General features: G+C 35.8%; 1 protein-coding gene across 1 annotated transcript in view; it reads right to left on the bottom strand.

The window, feature by feature from the left end:
• Positions 1-2,519, bottom strand: part of CNTN6 (contactin 6) — a 199,193-nt gene extending 196,674 nt beyond the window's left edge. Inside the window, 1 exon segment of the mRNA XM_058167816.1 lies at positions 2,348-2,519. Coding sequence (XP_058023799.1) covers positions 2,348-2,489 — 142 coding nt within the window. The 5' untranslated portion in view covers positions 2,490-2,519.
• Positions 2,520-21,117: the final 18,598 nt, after the last annotated feature.

Genomic DNA, 21,117 nt, shown 5'->3' with positions numbered 1-21,117 from the left:
GGAAGCCGAAAGCAGGGAGGAAAGGGTTAAACAAGATGAGAAAATCAGTGAGAATTGCTCATAGTGACTTTTAATACAGCAGTAGTTAGGTGTGATTCCAACATTCTTGCTTTGAAGACCTGGTTAACATATGTAGTATAATTAGGAATTTTGGTCTTTGTTTAATGCATGAAAATGGTGTTAAATCTTCTAATGAACTGAAACTGGGTAGTATCAGACTTCACATTTTCTGTTCTCTATAACTGCCACCTCAGATCTCCGCTTGTAGTGTAAGTATAACATAGCAAAAGACAACTTCCAAAAATCAATGGAGAAGGGGAGATCTGTTCCCCTGAACCAGAGGTGGGTTTCAGTAGGTTCTGACCAGTTTTAGAGAACCGGTAGCAGAAATTTTGAGTAGTGCGGAGAACCGGTAGTAAAAATTCTGACTGGCCCTGCCCCCATCTATTCTCTGTCTCCCAGATCCCAGCTGATCAGGAGGAAATGGAGATTTTACAGTATCCTTCCCATGGAGTGAGATGGGAACGGAGATTTTACAGTGTCCTTCCCCTGCTACGCCCACTAAGCCATGCCCACCAAGCCATGCTACACCCACAGAACTGGTAGTAAAAAAAATTGAAAACTACCACTGCCCTGAATGCTTTGTCTCTAACCTCAAAGTCACTCTCCTTCAGAAAAGAAATTACAATGTCCAAATTACTTCTGAAACAATTGAGGTAGCATGTACTAATTTTAATATCGCTTCTTCTGGCCTTCTTGCCTCTGTTAGTACTGTTAAAATTAGTATACAGAGCTGTGTGGCTAAGCCATTTTATCTTTTTAAAAGTACAGTATTTGTGCTAAAACAGGGGTGTCAAACCCAATTTCATTGAAGGCCACATCAGGGTTGTGTTTGATCTTGGAGGCCCAAGTGTGTATGGCCGGGGGTGGGCATGGCCAGCTCGATGTCACTCGTATTGGGGGCAACTGTGGTGGCCAAGTGTTAAGGCAGGACTTCCCTCATACCCTCCTTCACTCTAATTATAATCTCCTTCCTTCCTTCCTTCCTTCCTTCCTTCCTTCCTTCCTTCCTTCCTTCCTTCCTTCCTTCCTTCCTTCCTTCCTTCCTCTTTTTCTTTCCCTCTTCATTCTTCTTCCTTCCTCTCTTTCCTTACTTTTCCTTCCTTGCACTCATCCCATCTTTTTCTTTGTGTTTCCTCTTTCCCTTTCTCCTTACCTGTCCCTTCTTGCATGCTCAAATGCAAAAGGGAAAACATTTCTCCTTTTGGTTTGTTTTTATTTTGTTTTGATAGCCCTCTGCTGCAAAAATGGAGCTCCGGGGGGTGCAACGCACCCCACCCCCAAGCTCTGTTTTCACTGGCAGAGGCATTGTGGACCAGTCCTTTGCTGTTTCCAGGCTGGTTCTGTGTGTCAACTTGCAAAGCATCCCAGATCTTTGCCAGATCTAAGCATCCCGCAAGCCAGATCCGGCCCACGGGCTTTGAGTTTGACATCCCTGTGCTAAAAGAAGGGGTACAGGAACTCTGAACAGATATTCACCATTTTGAAATAATTTTTTGTCCACTTCATTAAAGCAGGGAATATAACCTAGTTTTTATGTACCACAGTCTCTGATTAAAATATGTTCACTTTGTATTTATCAAAATGTGCTTATCATTTGAATATGTAATTAATGATCACTGGTAATACAATGGGAAAAAAACATAGAAATAAGTGATCTTATTACTGATTTTAGTGCAAAAAGCCTTGTGCATATGCGCATACATACTCCCTATATCTATGCTTAAAGGACAACTGCATATTTTAGCTGCAAACCACAACGCTGTGCCAATTACAAAGCAGAGGTGAAGAAGTGTATATGCCTGTTAATGTGGTTAAATGTCAGGAAGGTAATTACAGAAGGTGACATTTATGGGACTATGCTGGACATCATTATTCTTTTGTGATTATTACATTTTCCAACCTGTTGCTTAGCATGGAATAGATATTTTACAAACAGCAATCTGGACATGGAAAAAAAAAATCCCTCCAAAAAATAGGTGAGGAGGGGTATGTCACAACAACTCTATTAACCAAAAAGTAATTTGTGTTCATCTTTCTTGACCTTTCTGTCATCTGTGGATAATTATTGCAAAGCCCTGAATATCTGTTTCACTAATGCTATTTACCAGATAAAAAAGATCTTGGAACCGAACATGAAAAAGGTAACATGAGCAAGTTCATCCAATTTGTGGCAAATTTTATTGCTATTTTAATTGCCTAGTAAATTGTTTTCGGTACACAAAATAATTGCATAAAAGGAATGTGAACATCAAGTATGCTTTTTTCGGGGGGCCCACCAACTTACATGCAAACTGAAGCTTTGCTTTCCTGCTCAGAATCGTTCCAAATGAATTTGTGACCAAACACTGGTATGTTCCAATATCCTGTTTCTTATGTGGATTATTGATTGCCAAGCTGCCTCCAACCAGCCTGTAGTGATAATTCATGCTAAGATCAATATCTGTGCTATTTTGCTTCCATCTTTGAGGGGGGAGAAAAAAATCAAATTATACTTATAATTTACAGAGGCTATTCGGGTTTCACTTTTATGTAGTTGCTGTAACATACCTGCAACAATGAAAAGCACAGTTAAAATATTAGAATATTGTATCGTATTTCACAGCAGACTAATTTTTATATCCATCTTGTAAATTTCACTGTAAATGTTACAGTCTGAAAAACTTTCTTTTGAATAGCACATTCTATGCAAACAGCTAAATTTATTTCAAAAAAATGACAATTTATTCCTGTCATCCAATCTATACGTTTAAACAGCAGAATGTCACTACGTTCTTTTCTTTTATACTATAAAAGTATCCCGAAATGCTCTATATTTTACAGCCCATGCTACTAATAAGTAATAAATAAGCAATAAATTTGCTTGTAATAAAGATTTCAGAGATCTAACTCAAAACAAAATACACTTCAAAAGGCAGGAAGAAAGCAAGCAAGAAAGAAAGGGATGTTTATATCATTTGAGCTTGATAATTTAATAATGATAACACTATTATTTTAAAACACAATCTGTCTCCCTTAGCCTGTTAGAAAGAAAATGAATCATGTCTGCAACGTATCACAAATATTTACAAATATCAAAATAAATTATGTTCCATATATAACAATATTTTCTACAAGAATAATAATAATAATGCTTCAGGTAGATTAGCCATTTCTTCTCATGAAAAAATATGTTACCTAAAATCACGTCTACCGTATTTGGGCAACAACATTCCAAACAAGCACTGATTAGAAATTATTAAACTCAGCTGTATTTTGTATTTTGTGAGATTTTGTTACCATCCAGATATGATACCCTTTCGTAAAAACTCTGTAGATATAGAATTGAAGACTCTAGTCCCAAACTCAAAGTTAGATTTGCCTTGGCCTTCTCGTTGAATTCTTTTCATAGAACGACAATCCAAAAGTTTTGGATAAACAACTCTTTTCTTGTGGGGAAGAGGGGGGTTGAAAATGAACATTAGCATTTGCATTAGTCATAGAAAATTGTCAGAAAGAGCCAACTGTATGAAAAACATGGCAATGACAACAGACAATTTAAATTAGTACAAAAATCTAGCTAATTATATTTTTCATAGGGGTAATAATAACACCTTAGCTATCTGTTGTCGAGAAAAAAATAAAATAAATATTTTATTTTAATAAAAAATAAAAAGAACTGTCTCTGTATCCACATTCCATACAATCACTCAATAGAAATAAATAATTAAAACAATCCATATCTTCTGCTTCTTCAGATTTTTATTCTGTTCAGTTTAAGCAGAGTTTAAACATGTCGACACCCAATAACAATGTCAACTTCATGTACATAAATTCATTTTTTTTTCTTTTTGAAAAAAGCAGTTAAACTTTGAGGGAGTTAAAGAAAGCCATTGGCAATTTGGGCTGTTTAGATCAATTTATTTCCTTTAGGTTGTAAGGGGAAATTAGTTTTCCTAAATCTGCCAAATGGCAGTATAGCTTAAGCAGAATGCATGGTGGCTTTGTTGTGAATTATCTTTATTTTCTTGGAGTGTCCTTTTCTATACAAGTGTCTTAAATCCAAGGAAGCATTAGAGAAAACAGGTAATGTTTATAGAGGATAATTTGCTACTGGTATGCCCTGTTTCCAAAACTTGATTGTCAAATATAATTTGACACTTGGAAAATATGAGCCGTGGTGGCACAGTGATTAGAGTGAAGTATTGCAGGCTACTTCTGCTGACTGCCAGCTGCCTGTAATTTGGCAGTTCAAATCTCACCAGGCTCAAGGTTGACTCAGCCTTCCATCCTTCCAAGGTGGGTAAAATGAGGGGGCAATATGCTAACTCTGTAAACTGCTTAGAGAGGGCTATGAAGCACTGTGGAGCAGTATATAAGTCTAAGTGCCATTGCTATATTACGTATAAATCTAACTCCATCAAGGTGTTATTGCTTATTGTATTTGTTTTTGGGTGTAGGATAGGAGTTGTGGAAATTTTGTCTGCCATTACTATAAGGGAAAATGCCATAAGATAAAACTTTTTGGCTTTGCTTGAATTCCTCCATGTATCTCAAGTCTACCATTGGAGAAATGATTTTAGTAGGAGTTGTAATGGAGATGTACTGTATTTGGTACTCCTGTTCTTGTGAGAAGCAGATGAAGAAGAGACCTCATTGACAGAACCATCTATTTCCTCCCTTTGAATGTGAAACATATTTAATATAAATTATATGGGACCTGGTTGAAAATTTATTTTGTGATTTATATTCTAACAAGATCTGTTCCAATGGAAATGGAAACGAAGCCAGAGTAAATTTAAATTAAATTACCTTGCCAATTTGTCAGACTACATATGAAATTTAATTGGTATAAAATATCTGACCTGATTCCCCTGCAAAATAAATAATTAAATAATCAGTAATGCTTAATCTGAAGGATTTTTTTTTTTACAATTAAAGCATTTGTATAGATATCTATGCATGAAAAAATAATTCATGTTCAGAGGCTGAATGGGATTTCAGAAAGGTTTAGCTAAAGGTCTTTTAGATAAATACATATATTTTTTCCCAAAATGAATGAAACTGAATGGATCGATTGAACAACATCAGTTGAATTCCATAAACAGTTGCCTATAGCTCAGAAACATTTCTTAAACCAGTCTTTCAAAGGTTTGTCTTTATGTAGTCATAGGATATCAGGGTCTTGCTAGCTGGCTGTTGCTGTTCATTTTAACTCTTCGATTCTTATGTTCTTTATCTAATTTCAGAATTTTATCAGGTCTTGTGGACCTGTTGGGTATTCTGCTTCATTTCATAACTCAATTCTCTGGATTTCATTTTATTTTTCTCTCACCACCCATTTAAATCTATATACAATATATGTCCTCTGGATCCAAAATTTTCTAATGCTGGAAGCACTAGTGGTTAATTTGCCAGCTCACTTTAATTTCTGAATCAATCACTGAAATAACTGCTGTCATCATTACATGGTTCCCAATTAAACCCTATAATTGTTTCTCAACACAGATGCAAAGTTGTTGGCTTACTTGCAGCAAATGAATTTTTCACAGTGTCCCATAATCATTCTAATCACACAGTGTGATTATTATTAAACTGTGCATATAGATAAGGAACTCAGCTCCTGGTTATGGTCTTCTCTTAATTAATATGTTTCAATCAATGAAGGAAAGCTATTAATGGATGCATATGATTGCCAGGTGAGTCTTTAATCAGATCATGCATACCCTGATGAATTACTTAAAATTCATCAAGAAGCAAAAACCTGGAAATGATTTGAAAAAAACATGTACATTCAGTACAGATTAATTATTTTTGAATGGCTTTAAAATGCAAGTATAAAATTGTTCTTGTATTTGGGCAAAACATGAAAGTCAAAGAATGTGTGAACATTCAATGTATATCATGGAGCCAGCCATTTATACTGATTCTACTTCATAAATCTTCTCCAATAAACAAGTTCCTTAGAGACATGGAGGGTCCCAGTTGCATTTCAGCTAAAATGACTAGAATTCCCCTTAATGATTCTAAGGTAGTCCAGGATGATTAAGAATTGAAGGGATGAGCATTCGTCCATGAATCTATAACAGTCTACTAGGAATATTCCTATCCCATTTGTTTTGTTGGTTGGCTTTCCCATTTAGGGACATGGTTTTAGAGAGTGGAATTTTAGCCCCATTCAGATTGGGTATGCTGCTTTTCATAGGCCAGATTAAGCCTGCAGACCAGAGACTCCCCAGTGCTATTCAATGTCCTTTCATTGTCATTCCAAATAGAGAATGTACTCCAAATTGAGTGAGTGCAACATTAGATTAAGAACACAAAATCTATTCTCTTTGGCATATCTGGTCTTGAGCAATTGGATGAATCTGGAGAAAACCCAGTACAAACACTGCTAAGAAAGCAAAATATTTAAAACTGATACTGTCTTAGCTACATTCCACAGCTATGAATTTATCATTTTAATAATACTGTATCCTTAATTTCAAGGGTAAAAAGTTCTACCAAAACTTTCCAGTTCAACTCCTTCCTTCCTTCCTTCCTTCCTTCCTTCCTTCCTTCCTTCCTTCCTTCCTTCCTTCCTTCCTTCCTTCCTTCCTTCCTTCTATAATAGACCTCAGTCCCAAGGAACTTTTATTATAAAATTTAATATAGGGAAAATAATGTTGAGGGATAGGTGTAATGACCAAACTTTTGACCATTTTTAAAATAGAATAGATAAGGGGTGTCAAACACGCAGCATCCCATTTTTGTCATGTGACGTATTGCAACTTTTTCCCCCTTCGCTAATCCAGGGCTGGGCATGGCCAGCACATGATGCATCTGGCTCTCAAGTTTGACACCCCTGGAATAGATCATTTTAATTAAATGTACTTTTAATCAAAGCTATTTTAACAAGTGTGGCTCCAGTCCTGTGGACATGAATTTAGTACTCATATTTTGTGGCTAATTAAGATCATGTTGTAGAGCTAGCATGGCAAGAGAAGTTAGTTCCCTTGTAGCAACATTAAGTTCTTAAGATTTTAACTATTTCAGCTGAAATACTTCAAATCACTCTGATCAGAAATACACAACTTCTTAAAGTCAGCAGCTGGCTGGTGGTGACAAATCAATCAATCGTAAGTATACTGAGAAAACTTTGTTCTTAGTGATGGATGAACTCCCTTCAACAAAATGCAGATTTTGCTCGACACAGCAAGGTATTTTCCTTAAAGTCATGAAATAATTTGAGCAGTACTTTCCAAATCTAGAAACTCAGTCACAGAGTTCATTGAGAACCAAAAGGGATCTCAGCTATTGCCCTGCCACATCATTTTGCCATTGCAATGGATTATTTGGTTGGAAGAGAAAGACAAGAATTGAGAATTGACTTGAGTTGAAGGAGGGATTGAAATCCAGCATACCCAAATTTAACTATACTTTTATATTTTCAAACCAGGGTAAATTAAACATCATCACAGTATATTTTTCCTCAGTCTCTGTTTTATTAATCAACTACTTAAAAGAATTATAGAAAACCACTGGTAATTAATAACAAAATAGGGGGCATTTTTTTTTATTGGTGAGTGGATACCCGAACATATATGTCCTTATATATTTTGGCTTACTTTAAATTGGAGGAGAGAATAGATCCTCTTGAAGTCAAGCCACAATTTTCCTTTTCTAAAAATTGCCTTTTCACAGAGGACTTTTTGTACATGGTACTAAACCAGCTAAAGCAACATAGAAAAGTAGTGTTGCACAGTGAAACAGTATCCTTAACTTATAATGTTGGGAACAATTTTGCTAAGCTTATTTAATCAACGGTATACACAATATGTTCTGTTTTTATTTTAACTCAAGGATAATGTTTCATTGTTTCCATGAAGTTGTTAAATATAAACACAAAATTGTAGAAAAATATCTTTTTATACACCGCAACAATCATTTTTATCTTGATGGTAGTATTCTAAATAACATAAATATTAATTATTTTATAGAGCTTCATCTAGTTAAATGGATGGAAGCAATAGATGGAAATTAATCAAGGAGAGAAGCAACCTAGATCTAAGGAAATATTTCCTGACACTTAGAACAATTGATCAATAGAACAACTTGTCTCCAGATGTTGTGGGTGCTCCAAATGGAGGTTTTTAAGAGGAGATTGGGCAACCATTTGTCTGCAATAGGGTTTCCTGTCTGAGCAGAGGGGTTGGATTAGAAGACTTCCAAAATCCCTTCTAACTCTATCATTCTATTCCATTCTAAATACAATTATTTCTATACAGTCTTAAGGATTTGGAAGTTTGTGCAGAAATATGCATAATGGTGTGATTTTTTTGTTGTCTCAAATTTTCTTTATTCTATATAAACAATGGAGCAGTATCAATTGGGTCTAAGGGTCCTTGAGTGGCTCAGACTGCTAGGACAGTCTGTTATTAACAGCAGCTGCTTGCAATTACTGCAGGTTCAAGCCCCACCAGGCCCAAGGTTGACTCAGCCTTCCATCCTTTATAAGGTAGGTAAAATGAGGCCCCAGATTGTTGGGGGCAATAAGTTTTTTTTTTTATTTACATTTATATCCCGCCCTTCTCCGAAGACTCAGGGCGGCTTACAGTGTATAAGGCAATAGTCTCATTCTATTTGTATATTTTTACAAAGTCAACTTATTGCCCCCCCAACAATCTGGATCCTCATTTTACCTACCTTATAAAGGATGGAAGGCTGAGTCAACCTCGGGCCGGGCTTGAACCTGCAGTAATTGCAGGCTGCTGTGTTCTAATAACAGGCTTCTAACAGCCTGAGCTATTATGGCCCAAGTTGACTTTGTATATAATATACAAATGGATGAAGACTATTGCTTGACATAGTGTAAGCCGCCCTGAGTCTTCGGAGAAGGGTGGGATATAAATGCAAATTTAAAAAAAAATTACATTTTCAAAATAATATAATTTTTTAAAAAATAACATCACTAGCTGGAATTGACACTTGGCATTCTAATTTAGCATCAGTAAAAGATATAAAAAGACATTAAATAAGTGTTTTCTGAGTGAAATAAAGTCAGAAAATAAAATAGCTGTGCTATCCTAGTAAATAACAAGCATGCAAAGTTTGTGTCACCTTAAAAATAAATAAATAAAGTTACCTGCTTTTCTTTATTTTACATTCTCATTTGCCTCTTATGCAATATGTCTATAGTTGTTTATATTTCTTATTGTAAATACTCAAGTTTGGGATAAACCCCCAGGTTATCATGCCATGCGATGCCATACCATACCATACCATACCATACCATACCATACCATACCATACCCATACCCATACCAATACCAATACCAATACCCATATCCGCTTTATTTTAACTGCTTGCTCTTCATTTGAAAATTATAAAGTTTTGTCATTGGACTCAATAACACTCAAAATAATAGTATACATAGAAGATACCTTACCAATACAATAAAAACAGGACCGTGATGAATTTGTTCATCTATGATACAAAATGTATTAAACAGATTTAAAACATAATTCTTCCCTTAAAATTCAGAATGTATCTGGTTTTGTATCTTCCAGCCAGACCTTAGATATCTTTTATATACTGATAGTTTCTTGCAAAGTATTCTATCTTAATGAGTTCTACATGAAAGAACTAAACAGTTTTGAGTTACCTAAATTTTTCTCTCTATTCAAAAGCAGCTACTATGGCATTTATCATTAACCAAGCTCTATGTAATAATAATAACAATACCCCAAAGTGGAAAGTATCTTTTCCTTCCTTCCTTGAGGGGCTTTTAACCCATAACAACAGACCTGCGGTCATAGTGACCGCAACAGTTTCCCAAAATGTTTCGAACACCCCTATTTTTAGAAATGGACCATTCTGGTTGTGAATAGCTTTTATTTTTCCACCAATAAGATGTATGCAGCATTGCGCTTAAGTTATTTGGTATTTGAATTTGAATTGCGGTCATTTTGACTGCAGATCTTTGTTAAGCTTTATATTTTTTATATTCTCAGGGCCACTTTTTTCACTGAAAAGAGTGCAATTTGGTGACCCAAACTTCAAAGAAACTGTTCTAACATGGTATGAAGAAGCAGAGAGTGATCTGAGTGAAGTGGAATCAGATTGCCATGAAAATTTTGTAATGGACGATGAGGAACCCGCCACCAATTATGACATCAGCAAAGGTGAAGCTCCTGATGAAATTGATGACCAGGTACAATCTACGTCGTGCAGTACTTTAAAGGGGAAGAACAAATTCAAACGATCTTTTGCACCTTTTGGAAGCAGTAGATCCAGAACCACTAGTCACAATATTGTGCAATTACCTGGACTACAGCCAGCAGCTAGAGTGGTCATTATGACCTCATGTCTGTAATAGCATAGCTGAAATAGTCTGTGGTTAAGGGTTAACTTAACCAGCCATGTGTTGAGATATCCATCCAGTGTGAGTTTAAATACAATTTAAATATACAGTGTTTATGTGCCCTTAATATTCACCTATCACCTTGCTGCTTTATTGTCAAGGCCGTAAAAATATAAGGTACTCTGTGCCTTTCATTTATTTCAAAATCTTACGAGGTGAAATTGCTTTCAGTTTTTCCCAGATAGTCTGCAGGCAATTTCCTCTTCCCATACAAGTGCAAACATTTCATGTCTGATTAATAATAACAACTCATTTCTTGAAGATTTGTGTGGGGTTTATTTACATAATAAAGGTGAGGAAATGCACTTACTTTTAGCCTTGCTTCAGTACTGTAGGATGCTTGTTGCCTTTACATTGCCTATATCTGACTAGTGTAGAATGATCCTTCAAGAAATTATTGTAAACCATAGTAAGTGGATTACCATAACAAAATGAACTGAATAGATATCATAGTGAAGATTGCTGTGACCAAAAAAATCCATGTTACTAAAGTGTCACGTTTCTTTTTTCTAAATATCTTCAAGGAGGCCATTTACCTTCCAGCAGCATCTACAGTCTATAGGACAACAGCGTAAATCAGCTTTAAAGGCAATCCAATTTAAGAGTGTACACATTATTAAATAATAACATATTATACCTGGATTTACTGTGGGGTCCTTGGTGCTCTCTGAGCTTTATGGTTTTCTTACAGACATTCCATTACTCAACTAGGTAACATCTTCAGTGTATTTCCTTCCTTCCTTCCTTCCTTCCTTCCTTCCTTCCTTCCTTCCTTCCTTCCTTCCTTCCTTCCTTTAAAGATAAAGGTTCCCCTTACAGATATGTGCTAGTCGTTCCAGACTCTAGGGGCAGTGCTCATCTCTGTTTCAAAGCCGAAGAGCCAGCGCTGTCCAAAGATGTCTCCGTGGTCATGTGGCCGGCATGACTAAGCACCAAAGGCACACGGAACGCTGTTACCTTCCCACCAAAGGTGGTCCCTATTTTTCTACTTGCATTTTTTATGTGCTTTTGAACTACTAGGTTGGCAGAAGCTGGGACAAGTAATGGGAGCTCACCCCATTACGTGGCATTAGGGATTCGAACCGCTGAACTGCCAACCTTTCGAACAACAAGCTCAGCATCTTAGCCACTGAGCCACCACATCCCTTGCTTACCTTACTTACCTTACTTATACATTTATATGGCTGCCCACCCCACACAGATGATTCTGAGTCACTTACATTGAGTACAATGTACTCAGATCTACAACAATCTGACCAATAAATAGTCTCTGCTCCTTCCTTCACCAGTATTGGCTGTCCACCATTTCTTGAATGCAAAAAGAGACATTATCTTCCACTCCATCTATTTCCCTCTCTTTCCCCCTTCCTCCCCCCCTCTTCCTGTTTTTGAATCAGTGTTGATTTTTGACTTCTTGGTAAAATTTCAGAAGCGTTTTGCCACTGCTGTCTTCCTAGGATTGAATAGGAGCAAAATCACCCTGCTAGTTTTGTTCCTAAAGTGGAAATAGAATTCACAGTCTATTTGTTTCTAGCCTGATATGTTAACCAAACTGGCTTTCCACGCACTGAGATCTCAACTCATGAAAAAACACTCCATGTGTGTTCTGAAATTTCAAAAGTTCTATTTTCCCTCCTGAACCATCTTCAACTTTTCTAACCATTTAGATTTTTTTATATTTATTTATTTATTTATTTATTTATTTATTTTGTCACACAGTATATATAAACATAAGCATGAAATAACTATACAATATATAAGCATATATATATATATATATATATATATATATATATATATATATATATATATATATATATATATATATATATATATATATATATATGTAGATCTTTGGTTATTCAGGTTTTCTCCCTCGTAAAATTGGAAGTGTCTTGGCGACATTTCAACGAAGTCTCATTCGTCATCTTCAGGCTTCAGCTTCGTGCTTCTGGGAGCCAAGACACTTCCAATTTTACGTGGGAGAAAACCCGAATAACCAAAGACCTACATACAAACACCCGCGAAAACCTCAGAAAACCTATATATATAGAGAGAGAGGGGGGGGCGGGTAGAAGGAGAGAGAGAGAGAGAGAGAGAGAGAAGCATAAGTATGTAATAACTATATTAATTGGATATAATGAAAGGAAACAATAGGACAGGAACGGAAGGCCCCTTACAGACCTCTTAGGAATGGAGTGAGGTCAATAGTAGAGAGTTTTTGGTTAAAGCTTTCGGGATTTTGGGAAGAGACCACAGAATCAGCTAGTGTATTCCAAGTATTAACAACTCTGTTACTAAAGTCATATTTTCTGCAATCAAGATTGGAGCAGTTAACATTAAGCTTAAATCTATTGTGTGCTCGTGCATTGTTGCAATTGAAGCTGAAGTAGTCTTCAACAGGAAGGACATTGTAATAGATGATTCTGTGAGTTAAATTCAGGTCATGTCGAAGGCGGCGGAATTCTAAGTTTTCTAAACCTAGGATTTCAAGTCTGGTGGCATAAGGTATTTTGCTGTATTCAGAGGAGTGAAGAACTCTTCTTGTAAAATATTTCTGGACACGTTCAATTGTGTTGATGTCTGAAATGTGGTATGGGTTCCAGACAGGCAAGCTGTATTCAAGAATTGGTCCAGTAAATGTTTTATATGCTCTGGTTAGTAGGGTACTGTGTTTTATTCCAGTCTAGTGGCAACCTCAGTTGTGATTTGCTTTAGTGTTTGGCATGGCTCCTCACCTCTAGTGAATATAGGGCCATTTCATTATGGCCTCCTTTTCTGGTTGGCAGCTTCCTTTTTTATTTGTTTCTATCAGTTCATCCTGCAATGTTTATGAAGACCAGAGTGTTTAATATCGCCTGGTTCCCATTTTGTCCCTGTCTCTTAGAGGTGCAGACCTTACACCTATCATTACTTCTCCTATTGGTTTTCTTTTTGATTTGTGTCTTCACAGGGCGAATAATGCTCTACATTTTTTACCATGTTTTGCCCACTGCAAATGGCTTCCTTTTGTCCTTCTTCCTCTCCTTTTCCATTGGTTTTTTTTAAAAAAAATATTTAAGGAACAACACAGACATGTTAAAACAAAGTTACAAACCTTCAGTGAATGCTATTTTGCTTCTATAAAGCTGAAGCATTGTGCTGAAAATTGATTAGCAGATAAACCTGAGAATTAAACTGTAAACCTATGAAATGGAAGTATGGAAAAAAACTGCAGGCCAGGACCTATGTGTGGTCCATAACTACACTTTTCAAAGTCTCTGATATTCCCACATCAATGAGATTCAAATTTCAAGATGCCTTTGGATAGGTTTATGAAATTGGCTGGCAATCAAGAAAAAAAAATTATTTCCTAAAGTGGGATTAATTGCTCCTTTTGGGGTTATTTTAACAGGTCAAATCTTCATCCTTGAATTATGAATTATGATGAAGTACCGTGAAGCTCATTTTAAGCAACCAGTAATGTAGAATGCTTTGAAATGTGTTTGAATATTAGTAACTCGGCTTGGTTGTTAGGCTGTTGGTTTGAGCTCCAAGCTTGGCAATTTAATTGCAAACAGTTTGTCACCATTCAAGGAGATATCATCAGTGCATTTTGAATTGTGCTCCTCTATTAGAACAAAGGTCTTTAAATACCTTTATTTAAAGACCTGTATTCTGACAGACGAGCACAATTCTTCGGTCTTTGTAGATATTTTAATTTTTCCTAGTCATTAAATAAGTGGTTTAGATAGCATTTTGTATGTCTTTTGAAAAGTATACATAACTAAATAAATAAACAATAAAATAAAATAAAATAAAATACAATAAATGTTCCCTTTCATTATAACCAATTAATATAGTTATTACATACTTATGCTTATATGTATGCTTATATATCGTATAGTTATTTCATGCTTATGCTTATATATACTATTGTGACAAATAAATAAATAAATAAAATAAATAAGATAATAAAAGTTGTCCAACAAGCAGATGGTATTAGCAGTATGGCTTTTCTTCTTTTTTCCCTTAACAAGCACAGAAATGGAACAGATAAATTGCAATTAGTTTGGCATTCATTTAGCTTAGATGGTTTGTTTGGTCTGAAGCAGAGGAAAACTATCAGTAGCCAAAGGTGCCTGGAAATCCTAACTCCCCTTTGCCAGCCTCATTGCTCTCCAAAAATCCCATCACCAAATATATCCTCAGTGGGCAGAAGTCAAGCACAACTGGCTTGGAAAAAATGTGGCTGTGCTGTCCAGTCTAAAGCCAGTTAATGAGATCATTCTGAGATGTTGCAGCTAATATACAAAGCCAGCTTGGCAAGTCAAACATCTCTTCCAAAGCTCAGTTAGTTTTTATCCAGAAATACTCACTCGGCATGGTTCCAGGACTGGTTTGAATGCATTTTTTCTCTTTTTATCAAAGGTGCCCAACTGGAGGATCCAGAGGCTATACAGTGTGTAGATCCTGACAGATTTCAGTCTAAAAGATTTTGGGGAAAAAATGTCAAATTGTGATTTCTACTTTGTTTTTTCTTTTTTCCTGAGAAATTCCGTGATGATGGGCTCCAACACAAGTCCAAAACCTGGTCCCTGTGAGTGACCCAGATTGAATCCTACAACATTATCCTGGGACATGTATATTTGCCTCCATTTCTATTTTCTATTATAATGAAATTTAAAACTGGATGAAAACTTTGGAAGTCCCTGGGGGTTGGACCTCTGTACAATAGAATACATCTCTATTCAAGGCAAACAAAAAGCAGTCCCCAAAAGGGCTGAATGCTGACTCATGGATGAAGAAAAAGGAATGGAAAATGGAAGAGATGAAAGTTAATGGTTCAATTTCTGAATATAAAATACGGCCCTTGTTACTGCAGCTTCCCCCTTTTTGTCTATTCACTAGGTTAGTGGTTTTCTGTGGGAAGCTAGATTAGGAAGATATTTAGAGTTTCAAACTGAGAAAAATAGCAGAAAACGCATTTGCTTTCTCTCATTTTTCTTTGTAAATTTCACATCCAAGGATAATTTATACATCGGAACGGTTTACAATTGGCAATAGTTGCATGGTGGAAAATTAAGAAGATGCCATTTGGATTGATTCTGTTGACATCAATTGAGTTGCTTTGGAACGCTATTATATTATATTACAAGAGTTTGATCTGTCATCCAATATATGAAATTTGCTCAGTTCTGCTATTGACTGTCCCCTCACCAAAGAACACAAAGAAGAGGAAATGATTTAGTTGTATATCTGATTCAACCATCTATAAGAAAGACGGGCTGTTCTGAAATTACAAGCTATAACTACATTTCCTGCTTGGTCCTTTTGTATTGTTGTGCAAGATGCATGAAAGATCAATTATTTTCTTTTGTGCAGGTGATTTGTTTTATACCATGAACTTGGCCATGTCCTTCAAACATCAAAGTATTGTAGAAGCAAATATCTAATAAAAGAGACAAATATCTACTATAAAGTTAGAAGGATGTGTCTTTATGATATATAGTAATCTTGACATGCATGCTATTCAATGAAATTTCATTAGTCTTGTGTTTCTGGGCAAGACAAATAAATAATAATAGACCTTTTTTCCAATCTACCGCACAAGCATTTTGTCACTGTGATTTGAGTTATAGGTGAATTCTAGATATAGGGGCAGATATTTTTGCTGCCTTATATTGTCACAGCATTCATCTGCCGTTATTACCAAGCCAACTGAAGGTCCCATTTGATGATTTACAGTGGAAGAGGAGATAATAACTGTATCACTTAATATCCTGTCAATCAAATAAATCCAACACTTTTACTACTATTACTTTTACTTAGTAAAATACTGCACAGCTGATCTTTGAAAGCAGCGATAATTTAAAAAAGGTTTCCATATCTCTCATAAAGAATGGGTTTAGCATCTGTGAAACTCAAATGCTTGTGAAAGAAAGAAAGGAAGGAAGGAAGGAAGGAAGGAAGGAAGGAAGGAAGGAAGAAAGAAAGAAAGAAAGAAAGAAAGAAAGAAAGAAAGAAAGAAAGAAAGAAAGAAAGACACGTTCTGTTTGCGACTGTGGCTTCCTAATATGTATATAAATTTCTCATGAGGATAATGAGATATTCTGGGATTCCCATTTTTTGAGTATGTTCCACAGCTTGTTGTAATCAACATAATCAAAAGGGAAATGGGAAGGGGAAAGGGAAAGGGAAAAGAAAGGAGGAAAGAAAAAAGTGTTGTGGTCCGCCAGCAGCCTGCGGAGCTGGCAATGGAGTCGGACAGTGATGAGGCTGAGGAAGAGCGTGGGCCAGACCTGGAGGCTGGGGAAAGCCTGGATGAGGACTCTGCATCAGAGGCTGAGGTGGGGCCAGGGCCATTGGGGAGTGGGGTATGTATTCCAGAGCCTCCAGAGACTGACAGTGGTGAGGCAGAGGAACATGTTCCTAATGCACACATGAGAAGAGCTGCCAGAAGGGCAAGAGCAGCTAAAGCAAAGAGGACAACTTGGGAGTAGGGCCAAAAGATGATTGGCCCCTCCCATAAGGCTTAAAAAAGACCAGCAAAGGTGTTTAGGCTTTGCTGGAAAACAACATTGGTAGCTTCATCTTCTTGCATTTATTTTTGTACTAGTGTCTTCGGAATGTTTGCCAAGAAAGGCCTTTGGCAGTTTGCCTAATTGGACCAAGGTTTGTGATAGGACTGAGGAATTTGTGTTGGGAGGAATTTGCTTTAATTTAGTTGAACTATGGTGAGAATGAAATAATTATCAGCTGTTTGAATAAAGTTGGTTTGTTTTTTCACCGACCGAGTTTCCTGCTACCTACTTGGTCCTGGGTCACAACAAAAAGACACTATACAAGAACTGTACCTTGCTACATATTGATGGTCTAAAATAATGTCCAATTTATAAAGAATAAACTAAATTACTCTGTATCTGCTGGGTCAAATCTGAAAACACACCTACCTAAGGAGACAACAAAATACCTTATGCCACCAGACTTGTAATCCTGGGTTTAGAAAATTTAGAACTACGCCACCTTCGACATGACCTGAGTTTAACTCATAGAATCATCTATTACAAAGTCCTTCCTGTTGAAGACTACTTCAGCTTCAATTGCAACAATACACAAGCGCACAATAGATTTAAGCTTAATGTTAACCGCTCCAATCTTGATTGCAGAAAACATGACTTCAGTAACAGAGTTGTTAATGCTTGGAATACACTACCTGACTCTGTGGTCTCTTCCCAAAATCCCAAAAGCTTCAACCAGAAACTATCTACCATTGATCTAAACCCATTCCTAAGAGGTCTGTAAGGGGCGTGCATAAGAGCACAAATGTGCCTACCATTCCTATCCTATTGTTTCCTTTCGTTATATCCAATTAATAGAGTTATTATATACTCATACTCATATATATGCTTATATATTGTATAATTATTTCATGCTTATATATACTGTGTGACAAAATAAATAAATAAATAAATAATAATAAAAATATGGCAACTTGTTCCAAGAAACAAATTTCTGCAAATTTCTGTGTCAAGTTCTCTTCATCTTATCTATTAATGGAATGTAAATATTTTTTGGAAACCATTGTTTTTTTATTATGTGAATGAGTTACATACAGTAACATCTTTAGCTCTCTTTTACACTATGCTGGAAGCAGCTGTCTATTTTTCTATTTTAGGATATGTAAACTTAATGGCTTTTTTTTTAGAAAAAGCCATAGTCAACAACCATATTTTGATTCAGTTTGTCCTCACTAACTGTAGGTTAAACAATCCATTTCTTGTACAGAAATACTACCTGTTTAAATAAGGAATCAGAAGCTTCTTATTTTCTTTTCACTGAGATGAACACAGAAGAGAGTCAATTGGACAGCATCTGAGGTTCAACATTTTTAAGCCTTTGAATCTACTGTTGTCCATTACATATAATTTTATTTATTTATTTATTTTGTCACAACAGTATATGCAAACATTGACATAAAAACAACAACATATCATATAAACATATAAACATGTATATAGGCTAAAATATATATAAAATATAAAATATAGGCTAAAATATGTATATATATAAGCAAAGTATTAATTTGCTATAATGAAAGGGAACAATAGGACAGGAACGGTAAGCACTTTTATGCTCTTATGCACGCTTTGTCCTGATGCCATCATATTATGTTTTTCCACACAGATTAGTAGCGGCCAATTATTTGGCGCAGGAAACACATGCAAGTTTTCTACATGTTGCAGATGAAGAAAAATTGACAATAGGTTGTTGCAATGAGGATAAATAAACAGACTGGATCACATGCTTAACTGCCATTGATGATATGTATTATCTTTCAAAGGGCTCAACAATCCTGCATTGTGTACACAATTGTGAATTAAGTTCAAGTAGTTTGATTTAATTGTAATCCACTTTTTTTGCTAGCAGAATTTCTCATACTAAAGTGAGTTTGCTTCATTTCACTTTACTATCATTCAGCTCCAGAATATGTTTGGTTGGCAAACACTAAAAATAGACAACAATAAAAAGAAAACCTTATATGTCTAGATAATCACAGCACCTATAATGGAACACAAACAACAGGGATTCCACAAATACGCTTCCATAGGCTTGAGAATACAGCCACGTTTTTAAAGTCTTGCTGAACATCATCAATTTGGAAGGGTCTTGGAGGTATATGATTCTAGAGAGTATATGATTCTACAGAGGAATTATTGACTCTGTCATCTGCACCTCTATAACTGTCTGGTTTGGTTCTGCAACCCAACAAGAAAGACACAGACTTCAGAGGATAATTAGAACTGCAGAAAAAACAATTGCTACCAACCTGCCTTCCAGGAGTCAAAAAGAGGGCTGTGAAAATATTTACAGACCCCTCATATATTTTTTTTATTATTTTTTTATTATTTTTTATTTGCATTTATATCCCGCCCTTCTCCGAAAACTCAGGGCGGCTTACACTATGTCAAGCAATACTCTTTCAACTCCTACCCTCAAAACGACACTACAGAGCACTGCATATCAGAACAACTAGAAACAAGAACAGTTTTTTCCCAAGCGCCATCACTCTGCTAAACAAATAATTCTCTCAACACTGTCAAACTATTTACTAAATCTGCACTACTGTTAAGCTTCTCATCGTTCCCATCACCCATCTCCTTCCACTGTATGACTGTAGCTTTGTTGCTTGTATCCTTACGATGTATATTGATATTGTTTCCTGATTGCTTATTTGTTCCCTATGACTATCATTAAGTGTTGTATCTTAGAATTCTTGATGAACGTATCTTTTCTTTTACTTTTCTCATACACTGAGAGCATATGCACCAAGACGAATTCCTTGTGCGTCCAATCACACTTGGCCAATAAAAAATTCTATTCTATTCTATTCTAGAGGGCAGGTGCCATGCTGGAAAAGGCACATTTCTTGGCTGTTTTTGATTGAAGGGATCTAAAGAGCACTAATTTTGCCTGTTTAGTGGATGGGAAGAAACCATGGAGACATGTGGCTCCTAATCTGGCCACATGTTTCCATGGTTGCTTTCTGTCTACTAAGAATTCTTCTCCTTCCAACAATAGGCTTTTCAATTATACATACTACTTAAAATGAAATACAAAATTGTTCTGGGTTAATTATGAATGTATTTAGAAAGATTGAATTATTATGACAAGTTGCCTGCCCCTGTGCCAGTCCAATAGATAATGTCAGGACTGACTTGGAATTATCAGTAATCTTAATGTTTGGGAAAGTTCAATATGACATTATTTGGAAGCAATTATTTTTATAACATGATGTATGACTGTTCAAGAGAAATCTTCAAAATACTCAAGGATACATTAAGACAGTAAGTTGCTGATTGCTTGCTGATAATTGACAACTGGCTGTGAGAAACTTGAAATATAAATCACTCCAAGCAATTAGGGCAATGTTAAACTAAGCAAGATTAAAGGGAAGAGTATATTTTCACCATCTATAATTGGAAAGAAGTGCAAGTGATATTAATTTAAAACGTAGCACAAGACCCTTAAGATTAATAGAGAAGTATGTTCTATGAATATTTATTTGTATAATAAGATGCTTCTTATGATTCTATTGATATAAGATATGGACTTTTGTCTGAAAAATAACTTAGTTGTTCAAGCAATGAGAATCTTTTTGGATGCCTAAAAAGAGAAATACGCTCATGAAGCAACTGCAAACTTGTTAAAATGATTGTTCACCCAATAACTGCATTGTGTCACAAAGCTTAACTATAAATGTTACCAGATCAACTAAGTTAAAAAAGAAATGAATGAGAGAACAGGAAATAAAGTTTAGAGAATGCAAAGAAGAACAAGACCTAAGTTTAACTCATAGAATCATCTATTGTAATGTCCTTCCTGATAAAGACTACTTCAGCTTTAATTGCAACAATACAAGAGCAACCAACAGATTTAAACTTAATGTTAACCGCTTTAATCTAGATTGCAGAAAATATGACTTCTGTAACAGAATCATCAGTGCTTGGAATACTTTACCTGACTCTGTGGTCTCTTCCCACAATCCTAAAAGCTTCAACCAAAAACTTTCTACTATTGACCTCACCCCATTCCTAAGAGGACCATAAGGGGCGTGCATAAGCGCACAAACGTGCCTACCGTTCCTGTCCTATTGTTTTTTTTCTTTCTTTTCTTTTCTTCTTCCTATATATAT

The sequence above is a fragment of the Ahaetulla prasina genome, chromosome 2 (assembly GCF_028640845.1).
Source record: "Ahaetulla prasina isolate Xishuangbanna chromosome 2, ASM2864084v1, whole genome shotgun sequence".
Lineage (NCBI taxonomy): Eukaryota > Metazoa > Chordata > Lepidosauria > Squamata > Colubridae > Ahaetulla > Ahaetulla prasina.
Note: the sequence above shows the minus strand (reverse complement) of the source record. Positions and strands in the feature narration are given on the sequence as shown.